The sequence below is a fragment of the Heterodontus francisci genome, chromosome 5, assembly GCF_036365525.1.
Source record: "Heterodontus francisci isolate sHetFra1 chromosome 5, sHetFra1.hap1, whole genome shotgun sequence".
Classification (NCBI taxonomy): Eukaryota; Metazoa; Chordata; class Chondrichthyes; order Heterodontiformes; family Heterodontidae; genus Heterodontus; species Heterodontus francisci.
The window spans coordinates 177,132,385-177,146,466 of NC_090375.1; the positions used below are offsets into that span (position 1 = coordinate 177,132,385).

Consider the following 14,082-nt stretch of genomic DNA (forward strand, 5'->3'; position numbering starts at 1 on the left):
CAGGACAAGTCCAACCCGCCCAATTACCACCCCATCAGTCTACTCTCAATCATCAGTAAAGAGTTGGAAGGTGTCATCGACAGTGCTATCAAGCGGTACTTGCTTAGCAATAACCTGCTCAGTGCCACTCAATTTGGGTTCCGCCAGGGCCACTCAGCTCCTGACCTCATTACAGCCTTGGGTCAAACATGGACCAAAGAGCTGAACTCCAGAGGTGAGGTGAGAGTGACTGCCCTTGATATCAAGGCAGCGCTTGACCGATTTTGGTATCAAGGAACCCTAGCAAAACTGACGGGGGAAAACTCTCTGCTGGTTGAAGTCATACCTAGCGCAAAGGAAGATGGTTGTGGTTATTGGAGGTCAATCATCTGAGCTCCAGGACATCACTGCAGGAGTTCCTCAGGGTAGTGTCCTAGGCCCAACCATCTTCAGCTGCTTCATCAATTACCTTGAATCATAAGGTCAGAAGTGGAGATGTTCGCCGATGATTGCACAATGCTTAGCACGATTCACAACTCCTCAGATACTGAAGCAGTCTGTGTAGAAATGCAACAAGACCTGGACAACATCCAGGCTTGGGCTAGTAAGTGGCAAGTAACATTCGTGCCACACAAGTGCCAGGGAACGACCATCTCCAACAAGAGAGAATCTAACCATCTCCCCTTGACATTCAATGGCATTACCATCGCTGAATCCCCCACGATCAACATCCTAGGGGTTACCATCCACCAGAAATTGAACTGGAGTAGCCATATAAATACCATGGCTACAAGAACAGGTCAGAGGCTAGGAATCCTGCAGCGAGTAACTCACCTCCTGACTCCCCAAAGTCTATCCACCATCTACAAGGCACAAATCAGGAGTGTGATGGAATACTCTCCACTTACCTGGATGGGTGCAGCTCCAACAACACTTGAAGCTCGACACCATCCAGGACAAAGCAGCCCGCTTGATTGGCACCCCATCCACAAACATTCACTCCCTCCACCACCGACGCACAGTGGCAGGAGTGTGTACCATCTCCTAGATGCACTGCAGCAATGCACCAAGGCTCCTTAGACAGCACCTTCCAAACCCGCAACCTCCACCAACTAGAAGGATGAGGGCAGCAAATGCATGGGACCACCACCACCTGCAAGTTCCCCTCCAAGTCACACACCATCCTGACTTGGAACTATATCGCCGTTTCTTCACTGTTGCTGGGTCAAAATCCTGCAACTCCCTTCCTAACGGCACACTTGGACTGCAGCAGTTCAGGAAGGCAGCTCACCACCACTTTCTCAAGGGCAATTAGGGATGGGCAATAAATGCTGGCCTGGCCAGCGAAGCCCACATCCCATGAATGAATAAGAAAAAAGTTAATGGAAATAATTTTTCCTTGTCTAACATTATCTAAGCCTATCATAATCTTGTACACCTCTATCAAATCTCCCCTCAATCACCTTTGCTCCAGGGAGAACAACCCCAGCTTTTCCAACCTAACCTTGTAAGTAAAATCCCATCTGGTAAATCTCCTCTGCACCCTTTCAAGGACCCTCACAACCTTCCTAAAGTGTGGTGACCAGAACTGAATGCAGTGCTCTAGTTGGGGCCTAACCAGAGGTTTATAAATGTTCAGTAATAACTTCCCTGCTTTTGTACTCTGTGCCTTGATTTATGAAGCCCAAGATCCCATACGCTTTGCTAACCACTCTTCCAATACATCCTGCCACCTTCAAAGATCAATGCACATGCATCCCCAGTCTCCACTGTTACTGCACTCTTTAGAACTGTGCCATTAAGTCTATATTGTCTCACCCTATTCCTTCTGCCAAAATGCATCACCTCACACTTGTCTGTATTAAATTCCATCTGCCACTTGTCTGCGCATTCTGCTAGCCTACCTATGTCCTGTTGCAGGCAGTCCGTATCATCTTTACTATTTGCCACTCCGAGTTTCATCTCATTGGCAAATTTTGAGATTCTACTCTGTATTCCAAGATCCAAGTCATTCCTATATAGCAAAAAAAGCAGTGGTCCTAGCACTGACCCTTGGGGAATACCACTGTCTCCTATCCTTCAGTCTGAAAAACATCCATGTACCACGACTTGCTGTTTTCTGTCCTTGAGCCAATTTTATATCCAATTGGACACTGACTCTCTATTCCATGAGCCTCAATGTTGTTAACCAGCCTTTTATGTGGTACTTTATCAAACTTATTCTTAAAATCCATATAGACAGCATCCACCGCATTCCCTACATCAACCTTCGCTGTTACTTCATCAAAAAATTCAATTAGTCAATCATGATCTGCATTTTACAAATCCATGCTGGCTGTTATTAATTAACTCAAATCTCTCCACGTGCCTGTTTATTTTTCCCTGATTATTGTTTCTAAAACTTTACCCACTACTGATGTTAAACTAACTGGCCTATGGTTGCTAGGACTGTCCCTTTCTTGAATAAGAGTGTCACATTTGACACTCTTCAATCCTCTTGCTCATCTCGCATATCCAGGGAAGATTGGAAGATTATGGCAAACCTTTCCGCTATCTCCATCCCCACTTCCTTTAGAAACCTGGGATGCAAGTCATCCGGCCCAGGTGACTAATCTAACCTAAGCAGAGCCAGCCTTTCCAGTATCTCTCCCCTTTCAATTTTTACCCCATCCATTGCCTCTACTCTCTCCACTTCTACTGATAATGTGTCAGCTTCCTCTTCCTTCGAAAATACTGAAACAAAGTACTCATTAAGTACTTTCTAGCCTTGCCCTGTGCCTCTAAGCATATATAACCTCTTTGTCCCTAATAGGCTCCACTCAACCTGCTTACTATTTACATGCTGGTTAAAGATTTATGGGTTCCTCTTATGTTGATTGTCATATTGTCTCTCTGCCAGTCTTATTTTCTTCTTCACCTCCCCTCTCAACTTACTATATTTGACCTGGCTGTCACCTGACATGCATCATACACCCTCTTTTTTTCTGTTTCATTATAATCTCTATCTCCCTTGTTATCCAAGGAGCCCTGTTTTTGATTCCCCTACCTTTCGTCCTTGTTGGAATGTTCTTGCCTGTTCCTGAAGCTTCTCTTCCTTAAAGATAACCCATTGTTCCATTACAGTTTTTCCTGTCAGTCTTTGCTTCCATTTTATCCTGCCTAGATCCCTTCCCATCACATTGAAATTAGCCCTCTTCCAACCTAGCCATTCTATTGTTCCTTGCTTTTCTGCATTTTGATTCTAAACCTTATGATACGATGATCACTCTTACCCAAATGCTCCCCCACACACACTTGGTCCACTTGGCGCACCTCATTTCCCAGCACCAGATGTAGAAATGCCTCTTTTCTAGTTGGGCCAAGAGCATACTGATCAAAGCAGTTCTCCTGAACACATTCCAGAAATTCTTCCCCCTCCTTTCCCTTTACTCAAACATTATCCCAATCGATATTTGGGTAATTAAAGACCCTAATATCACCACTCTGTAGTTCTTGCACATCTCTGTGATTTTCTTGCAGATTTGCTCCTCTGTCTCTCACTATTTGGAGGCCGATAGAATACCCCTGGTATTGTGATGTTACCCTTTTTGCTCCACAGTTCTAACCAAATGGATTCTGTCCTTGTCCCTTCAAGGACATCTCCACTTTCCAACCCTACAATGTCTTCCCTACTCAGTACTGCCACCCCACCTCCCTTTTTTTCTTCTCTATCTTTTCTGAACATTTTATACCCTTGTATATTAAGTACTCAGTCCCCAACATTTTTAAGCCACGTTTCCGTTATTGCCACTATATCATATTCCCATTCTGCTATTTGTGCTTATAGCTCATCAACTTTATTCACCACACGTGGTACGTTTACACACATGCATTGTAATCCTGTCTTTGCATTCATCATAGCCCTCTGCAGTCTGCTTCCATCTACTATGGAACTCCTCCCTTCTCTAGTATTGTCCAACAATCTTACATTATACACCTTATTCCTCTTTTCTACTTCTATATGCTGGGGCCCATCCCCTTGCCAATTTAGTTTAAACCCTCCCCAATCACACGAGTGAACCTCCCTGCAAGGACATTGGGCCCAGTCCTGTTGAATTGCAACCTGTCCCTTTTGAATAGGTGCCTTCTGCCCCATTACTGGTCCTAATGCCGCAAAAATCTGAAGCCTTCCCTCCTGCACAATGCTTCCAGCCACACATTGATCCTCCCTATCTTCCTATTTCTACCCTTGCTAGCGCATGGCACTGCAAGTAATCCAGAGATTAGTACCTTCGAGATCCAAATCTTTAACTTCCTCCTTAGCTCCTGAAAATCTGACCGTAGGATTTCAATACCAGCCCATGCTATGTTGTTGGTACCAACATGTACCACAACTTCTGGATCACTCCCTTCTCCCTGCAGAATATCCTGCACCCTCTCCATGATGTTCTTTACCCTGGCACCAGGGAGGCAATGTACCATGTGGGACAATGATGGTTGCAGAAATGTCTGTCTGTCCCCCTGACTATGGAATATCCTCTTACAAATGCATTTCTACACTTTGCTGCTCCTCCTGCGCAGTCCCTTGCCCTATGTCGTGGTCGGGTCTGCACTCCTTTTGGGTATCATCACTTTGAGCAGTCTCTAATGCTGAGTACCTGTTTGAGAGTGGCACACACCCCGAAGACTCTTGCATTTCCTGCCTCTTCCTACTCTTCTGGATGGTCACCCACCTGGTATCCTGAACTTTTACTGCCTGTGGGTGATCACCTCCTGGAAAGTACAATCCAGGAAATTCTCCTGCTCCCTAATGCTCTGCAGTGAATCCAGCTGCCCCTCAAGCTTAAAAATCCTGGGCTCAATCTGAAGCAGCTGAATACACTTCCTACAAATGTGGTCGCCCAAGACACATGTAGTGTCCTGCAGTTCCCATATGGTGCAGGAATTGCAAGCAACAGGTTGCAGCTGCCCATCCATGATCTAAAAAAACCTCTATTCCCTCTTTTAGAATCTAGTTGGTACCTTTATCAAGCTATTAATTTTAATTAATGCCTCTAGACCTGCTCTGTGCTACTACTCTTATTAATTTACTCACTATTATCCTCAGCCTGATTGAGATTATTAATTTCCCGGCTCTTAATTTGGAAAAAGTACGCTGGTTTACAGAGAGAAAAAGAGAAATAGTCACCAAACAATCACTTTCATGCTTTCCTGTGACATCACACCGATTTTCTTTGAACACGATGGTCCACTCCTTTATCCTCCCCGCCAGTCTCACTGTGCTCTCACTCTCCAGGCCGCTCCTTTATCCTCCCCGCCAGTCTCACTGTACTCTCGCTCTCCAGGCCGCTCCTTTATCCTCCCCGCCAGTCTCACTGTACTCTCGCTCTCCAGGCCGCTCCTTTATCCCCGCCAGTCTCACTGCTCTCACTCTCCAGGCCATTCTTTTATCCTTCCCGCCAGTCTCACTGTACTCTCACTCTCCAGGCCGCTCCTTTATCCTCCCCGCCAGTCTCACTGTACTCTCGCTCTCCAGGCCGCTCCTTTATCCTCCCCGCCAGTCTCACTGTACTCTCGCTCTCCAGGCCGCTCCTTTATCCCCGCCAGTCTCACTGCTCTCACTCTCCAGGCCATTCTTTTATCCTTCCCGCCAGTCTCACTGTACTCTCACTCTCCAGGCCGCTCCTTTATCCTCCCCGCCAGTCTCACTGTACTCTCGCTCTCCAGGCCGCTCCTTTATCCCCGCCAGTCTCACTGCTCTCACTCTCCAGGCCATTCTTTTATCCTTCCCGCCAGTCTCACTGTACTCTCACTCTCCAGGCCGCTCCTTTATCCTCCCTGCCAGTCTCACTGTGCTCTTGCTCCCAGGGGCCCCTACTTTATCCTCCCCTCTGGTCTCACTGTGCTCTCACTCTCCACGCCGCGATTTCTAATCCCTGCTGGTCTCACTGTGCTCTCACACTCCAGGCTGCTTTTTTATCCTACCCATTGGTCTCACTTTGAATACTTCTTGTTTTTCTTGCAAAAGGTGGAAGAAAGAATTAGGAAGCTTGGTCTGTTGAAGTATTGTCCTTTCATATCAGAAATATGGATTTTAAGTAGGCAACAGGGATCCTGCCGCCGGTGCTGAAAGCAGGGGCAACCTGCTTTGGCAGGTGATAGGACACAGGTCTGCATTTTGCTGGTGGCAGCCAATTAACTGACTGCTGCCGGGGCTGTTGTCCCTATTAAGGATGGCAGCTGCCCCCCACACCCCCTCCCCCACCCCCCAAGAGGTGATGGCTCAATCAGAGGGCTGGCAGCTCAGCAGTGCCAACATTAGCAGTAGACAATGCGAGGCTGCACTTGGAGGATGAGGGCACATCAATGGCTGTGCACCCTCAAAGTCAGGTAAGTGGGGTCTGGGGCGCCAGGGCCAGTGAGGGAGGTCCCAGTGAGGGGGAGGTTTCTGGAGGGCAAATGGCGCTGTTGTCGCAGGTGCAGCCGTTGTCGCCAGGGGGCAGGGGGGCCCTCCATGGACCACAGACTGCCGAAGAAGGAGGGCCTCACCACCCTAAGCCCGCTGGGAGGCTGGCAGGGTTTACCTGGTGGTCTCCCATGGAGCAGCAGGTCCTCTAGCAGATGGTAAAATGCCAGCGGAGGTGGGAAGAGGCCCTTAATTGGGCTCCAGGCGGGCAACACACAGTAGCACGTTTCAGGATGGCTGAGGTACCGAATGAGAAGGTGCAGAGGTTCTCAGCCGTGGCACTGGAGCTCCTGATGGGAGAGGAAGGATGTCCTTTATCTGCAGAGGGGGGGTAGAGTCCACCTCGCCCTGCTGCCCCTCTCTCCTGCTGATGCCTCCCTGCCTGGCCTCTTGCCCTCCTCCAATTCCTCCTGCAAACTAAGGAGAACCCCTAGCAAAATACTGGTGGTCAAGCAGTTCCTTTCTCCTGGTGACTCCTATGGGGTAGAATAGCACAGCACCTACTCTTTTTAGGTGAAGTCCTCAGAGAATTTCCAGAAAAAAATGTTTTTTTTTGCGTGCCGGTGAAGACTTAATAAAATGTTCCAAAGACTCTCCCGATGTGTTTCAAAAATCCTCTTCAAACCTCCAGTGGCAAATGAACAATTAAAGGCAAGTTCTCAAAATCCAACGACTTGTTTACTCCCATTCAGATGGCTGATGTTAGGAGAAGGTGTTCGTTCAAGTGCTGTCCACCAGAATGCCATGCAGCTCCTTACGAGCATTCGCAGGCAATTTAAGTGGCAATAAGCCCCTTAACAATCCTCTGGGCAGCCGTTCCAACCGCAAGCTTCACCTCCTTTACCAAAATAGCGTCTTGCGCTAAATGCGGGTTAAACCAGTACTTCAGCTTAAGACCCATCTTTGCCAGCTTGGGGGATTCTTAGCTCCTATGTATCGGGGAAAATTGCCCCTATTGAACTTACAGCACAGAAACAGGCCATTCAGCCTGACTGGTCTATGCCTGTGTTTATGCTTCACAGAGCATCCTCCCACAACTCTTCATCAAAGTTTTTAAGCATATCCTTCTATTCCTTTCTACTTCATGTACTTACCTGGCTTCCCCTTGTGCTCGGCTGGGTAACTGAGTGCACACCTCTTGACATTTACAGATATATTTTACTCTTGCCATTAATGTGAATGATAAAAGCTAGTGGCAGTATCAGTAACTTATTTTTCTGCCCTAATAGATTCTAAGGCAAAGACATTTTTATAACTTAAGGGGAATAAATCTCTGGCTTTTTTAATGGTTGCTAGTCATTTTCATCCAGATGAACCATCCCCTTCCAAGCATTCTGAATATAAGTGTTGTCACAAATTCATTAGCTAATTTCCCTGACTCTTCTGTTAACTGTTGACATTGGTGGAGAATGTGGTGAAGCTTGATAACTGCAGAATAAAGTAGGATTTAATATGCAAAAGTGATTAAAAAGAAGGAATGGATAAAATATTGACTTCACAACATCATCCATAACCTGTAAGCAGTATTTCATGTTCATTTGCATTTTTGACACCTTTTTGTAGGATCTGTGGAACTTGATCTGAATGGATTTCCTCGTGGTACAAAATCAGCTAAGCAATGTGGCTTGGATATGATTGAAGAGAATTCAGAGACTAAACTCATCTCAATATTTCAGCTAAAACGTCTGCGAGGTTGGTGGCCTTTAGAAAAGTCAGGTGATCTCACTGTAAGTACAATACTTTCTATCATAAATAAAATTAAACTAAACATCTACCATATGGAAAAAAATATAGACAACTTACCTTTTCTCATTTGAGTTTGATATATCCGGAAAAAATCTCCTCTCTATCAGTTGTAAATAAAGTGAGTTGGGCAGTATCTGCCTGTTCCTTTGTGGTGTGTCGTCTACAAGATGAAAGGATTCAGAATTTGTCATTAAACTGAAGAAATTTTCTGTGTCAGTTAAAGAGGCTACTAAGTTTGGTGGTGTGGGAAATACAGGGGCAAAACAGGCACACAATAAGACCCAATTTCACGGACCAACATCCTGCGCTCAAGGACACCTGAAAAATATCCAATCTGAAATTGGGTGGGGCCGGCCATTTTTTAGGTTTTTGGGTCAACCATCTAAAACAAGTGATAGTCCATATGGTAATGAGGGGCTTAATGCCTGTTTCAGGAGCCTTCTGTGAAATTGGCCTATGCTGATATTGGACCTGTCCGGCCTGCGACCTGGCCGGCAGCCACCACCAATAAAGGTGAATTTAATTGTCATTTTAAATTGCTCTGCTCCTCCCAGGGAGGATAAGCCCCTTCACCACCACCACCAGCACCCCCCCCCCACCCCCCCACCCCGCTGGCCTGAACTTCGATTGTTCAGCTGGGCGAGCTTTCTGTGGAGGTGACAAGTGGCGGCAGTTCACCACGATTCTTTAGATGAGGGACGTGGACCAATTTCTCATAATCCTTGGGCATCCATTTTCAGGCACAGGGATCATTCCCTGTGCCCATTTGGCACTAGAAAACTTATCTAAATGCATTTGTAGATCTGTATTTTTCTAGTTCAAACTCTACCACATTCTGCTGGATACAATCAACAGAATGTTGACTCTCATATTTAAATTCCACTCAATTTCCTTCCTGCCCCTCCCATTTAAGGCAGTGGCTTATACTGGAATGCAATTCCACAAGTGCTAGTAGCCCTCTGGGACTGCAACAAGAGACCACTCTTGTGTCAGCCTAGATGGTGACCTTGACAGCAGGCAAGACACCCATGGGGGATAGGTGAGCAGGCACATACAATGTCCCAGTATGTGTCAATAGAATAAGCAGGAGCAAGAACTCTACCTGATTTTTGTTCCCTCCCTTAGCTCAGTGACACTGAGGTCCATTGTCTCACACTATGACACTAGCTGAGTTCAGTTAACTCACACAGACCAGGGATTGAACCTGGGGTCTTCTTGGTCTATGTAGCCTACCTCACAGTCCTTTATACACCAACTCCTTGGGAGTACATGCTCAGTCTTAAGGAGAAATAATAGCCACTAAAAATAGCACAGCATAAGATTATTTTGGTAAAAAATACACTATTATTTCAAAAAGTAGTTGTTTATGCATGTTTTGACAGTTAAGTTTAGCTGCTAATGACTATTGCCTACTAAATCTGCCAGCCCTACATGGCCTGGCTTACATGTGACTTTAGTCCCACGCTACATATAATTGTATCATGACTGTCTGCTATTTTTATTTCTACTGAAAACGACTTGTTCTGACATTTAGTTCAGTCTCATAAAACAGCACTATGGCCCTGCTTGGCATCACAAACTATGAAGCTTTTATCAGCTCAAGATATCACTCTCAATGCGTTACGAAACCCTTCTGAATTTATAGTCGACTTTGAAAACATCTTCCAAACAACTTGAAAAACACCTTTTGTTTTTTTTTATTATTTCCATTATTGATCATTGGTTTTCTTACATAAAGAAAAGTCTGAAACAACTAGTGATTAATAAGGAACAATATGAAAACCCACAATCCTGAAAACAGTTGTACTGTTAGAAGTGTGCCATGTTCAGCTGATTTACTGCAGTAATACTGCACCTACTACATGCTGAACAAGACGGGAGTATTAAAGATAATTTTTCTAGCCATTCTGAATCCCATGAGAAACGTGAAAAGTTTCTCTTGGAGATAATATCAAATCATCCAGGGAATATAATATGGTTAGACTCGAGGTTTCTACTGCTTAATTACTAGGGTGTTGTAGTCTAGTGGTTATGGTACTGGGTGAGTAATTCAGAGGTCCTGAGTTTATAATCCCACCCATGGTAAATTCCGAGATTGAATTCAGAAGATAATCTGGCAGCCCTACATGGTCTGGTCTACATGTGACTTTCGTCCCACGCTATTTGGTTGTCTCTAAATGCCCTCAAAGCAATGAGAAATGGGCAGCAAATGCCTTGGTAGTGTCACATACATCCCAAGAACAAATAAACAAAAAATTGTGATTTACAGGACAGTGAGCAGACACCTTGAGATTGTGGAGGCAGATGTTAAGTAAACTCATATTAGGGAGTATGAAGTCATCCAGTGGCACAGTTGGGCGGCACAGTGGCGCAGTGGTTAGCACCGCAGCCTCACAGCTCCAGGGACCCGGGTTCGATTCCGGGTACTGCCTGTGCGGAGTTTGCAAGTTCTCCCTGTGACCGTGTGGGTTTCCGCCGGGTGCTCCGGTTTCCTCCCACAGCCAAAGACTTGCAGGTTGATAGGTAAATTGGCCATTATAAATTGCCCCTAGTGTAGGTAGGTGGTAGGGAATATGGGATTACTATAGGGTTAGTATAAATGGGTGGTTGTTGTTTGGCACAGACTCAGTGGGCAGAAGGGCCTGTTTCAGTGCTGTATCTCTAAATTAAAATATAGAAGCATACAGCACAGGAGGAATCCATTTGGCCCATCGTGCCTGTGTTGACTTTTTGAAGGAGCCATCCAATTAGCCCTACTCCCCTGCTCTTCCCCCATTGCCCTGTAAATTTTTCCTTTTCAAGTATTAATCCCATTCCCTTTTGAATGTTACTATTGGATCTGCTTCCACAACCCCTTCAGGTAATGCACTGCAGATCGTAACTTGCTGCGTGAAAAAAATTTCTCCTCATCTCCCCTCTGGTTCTTTTGCCAATTACCTTAAATCTGTGCCCTCTGATTGCCAACTCTCCTGACAGTGGAAACAATTTCTCCTTGTAGACCCAAGCACTACCCCTCAAAGTTTTGAACACCTCTTAAATCTTCTTTTAACCTTCTCTGCTCCTAGAGAAAACAATCTTAGCTTTTCTAAGCTCTCCACGTAACTGAAGTCTGTTGTCCCTGGTAACATTCCAGTGAATCTCCTCTGAACCCTCTCCAAGGCCTTGACAAGCTTGTGATAATATTGAGTAAAATTACATTTAAAATAATACACTGTTATGGGAATCAATACACAGCAAGGAATCATGTAAATCTAGTTTATTTCATACATGAAGAAAATCTTCAAAGATTCACTCATGAATTATTAGGTCTTGCTTATTCATAGAATAAGTGAGATGTCCCATTGTCACCCATTAGGTATCCTCTATATATCCACCCATTTCCTAACCTCAATAACATGTTTCTAAAGAGCAGACTCCAGCTGAATTTACATTAGATCAGGCCATCCATAAAAAAATACTTGTGCCAGTATATTTAATTCATGACCGTTGGCTAACCATTATGTCAACAGGACTGGATTCTGTTGCTAAGAAACCCAGAGAAAGATCTTGGGTGCAGAAAGTTACTGAGGGGAGAAAAGCTGAAGAGAAAATGTAATAAATCAGTAAGAAACCGTTAGATGACCCAAAGTTTGGGTTTTTAGAAACCTACTGATTATAGGAAAGAGGGAAAACTGAGGGAGGCAAGAAGGTCCACTGTCTGAGGAAAATATAAGTCAGTGCAGACAATGTGGTGGCAAATCTTGAGTTCAACACAGTGAGGATAGAGGAAAGGGGAAGAGCATATAGGATGGCAGATTTAGAACTAAAGAGGATGGTCTGAATTGCAATTGATTAAAATAAAGTAGGATTGTAATGAAGAGAGAAGTTGTAGGTTAGAAGTGACAGAGGGTTGCCAAATCATCTTGTCAGGACTGCAGGAGATGTGTCAGAAGAGCATCCCTGATATGGGGGCATTATTTAAATTCTAATCTATTAATAGATGCATTTTTGAAAATAAAAACACCTGTTAATGACTGCCATTCCTGCACTGATCATTGCTTTCAACCTAAAATTTGTACTTTTGTTATTCATGATATTTGTGACAAATATGCTGCTATTCATGACTAATTTAGGGCAAGGTTGAAGCTGAATTCCACCTGCTTACTGGTGAAGAGGCTGAGAAGAATCCAGTTGGCTCCGGTCGTAAAGAGCCAGAACCACTGGAAAAACCCAAGTAAGTTTGGTCTCACTGCTGAACTTTAAAAAACCTTCACAGTCCAAGTGATCTGGTCTGCATTTACAAACTTGCTTACAACTTTTGATCAACGTTGAAACACTAGCATGTATGTTTGTTTGGAAAATATATATTTTCATTATATTAAGTTTATAATTTTTCCTTATGCAATATCATATTAACTAGGAAAATTGGGAAACAAAGTCTACCAAAGTCAAATAAATTCTTGTTAGCCAAAGGTTACGTTAGTGTAAGCACATAGGACAGGGTCAAGTTAAATATTGTTCAACTGCACATGTTTTAGTCTAACTTTAACCTAAGTGCCTTCTTAATAATTAAAGGTCACTTCAATTTACTAAATACTAATGTTAATATTGCCTGTAATCACCAGGCCAGCACATGGTGAACTCTCCAGCATAGTACTTAGTGGGTTTTGATTATAAAATTATTGCTACTTTCGGAGTTTGTCATCTCATGGTTGTACACAGTGTGCTGTGACCCTACAGACAAGCACATTTGTAGTACTTTCGCTTTAAGAGGGTTCTCAATAATTACAATGGTTTAAAACTGTTTTGATAAGATTTTCTTTCCTTCCTATAGCCGTCCTGATACCTCCTTCTCTTGGTTCATAAACCCTTTCAAGTGCATCTATTATCTGATCTGGAGGAACTACAAGAAATACATCATTATTGGACTGATCTTGCTAATCCTCATTTTTTTTATTGCATTGCTGCTCTACACATTGCCTAGTGCAATAAATACAAAGATAATGAATGGATGAACTAAACTTTTTTTTAATTCAAATTCTCAAAACTCCTCAAATGTTCTCAACCATTTTACTGTCTTGAATCAGCCAATGCCTATCAGCTATGCTTCAGATTTAAGTTTCATGTGTTTTTAAGGTTAAATAGCTGTTTAAATTCTGAATGGACTGTTCAGTGGCAAAGTATACAATTGGATGATTTTTCAACATGGTGGAACTGAAATCTTTGTAGGGTTCTATCAGTTGTTTAATTTACTGTGATACCGTGTTCCCTATTTGCTAAATTTCAATAAGGAGCCTAAGTGAATACAGATACAGTCCTGACTCTAACAGCATTGTTTATAAAACACAAATGCAAAGATTTTTGCTTTAACCTACAAGCAGGTAATTTATAGTCTTTTGCATAATATTCCCAGTCTGTCTCTGTGTTAAAGCAACATTCTTCTTTATAAATTGCTGGAAACTGAAATCTGTGAGGCATAGGAGTTCACTTTCTGGAATGGCGAAAACAAAATTGAGATTGGCATGAACTTGCCTTTCTTTTGGGGTGGTAGCTGAATCTCTTGCTAAGGCAAGGCCATCAATCTATGGGTGCAGGAAAGTATTAAGATCTTTCCCGCCTGTTGATGCCACCTGTCTGGCAGACACAAAAGTCTTGGCAGCAGCTATGGAGAAGATATGGCTCAGTCTATTCATCTTGCAGCCAGATACAGCATTGGTAACAGTCAGCTGTTAAAGTAAAATATCAAGTGAAATATATGTAGGACAACACGACTCATGTGTTCTTGGACACTAGAATTACTACTGAAATGCATGGGAACAAACGTAGACTGCACAAATTGGATTGGTTTAATCGATATCTAATGTATTGTTCCTTATAACACAGTACAAGTTGGTTCAATTAAATCAAGTTCCCATATATATATATATATATCC

At 43.7% G+C, this 14,082-nt stretch overlaps 1 protein-coding gene across 1 annotated transcript in view; it reads left to right on the forward strand.

Moving 5' to 3' along the window:
- The window catches only part of fer1l6 (fer-1 like family member 6), a 166,427-nt gene extending 152,982 nt beyond the window's left edge, over positions 1-13,445 (forward strand). The window contains exons 39-41 of the mRNA XM_068032676.1: positions 7,988-8,151; positions 12,283-12,383; positions 12,984-13,445. Of these exons, the coding sequence (XP_067888777.1) occupies positions 7,988-8,151; positions 12,283-12,383; positions 12,984-13,164 (446 nt within the window). The 3' untranslated portion in view covers positions 13,165-13,445. The remainder of the gene's footprint in view (positions 1-7,987; positions 8,152-12,282; positions 12,384-12,983) is intronic.
- The last annotated feature ends 637 nt before the right edge of the window (positions 13,446-14,082 follow it).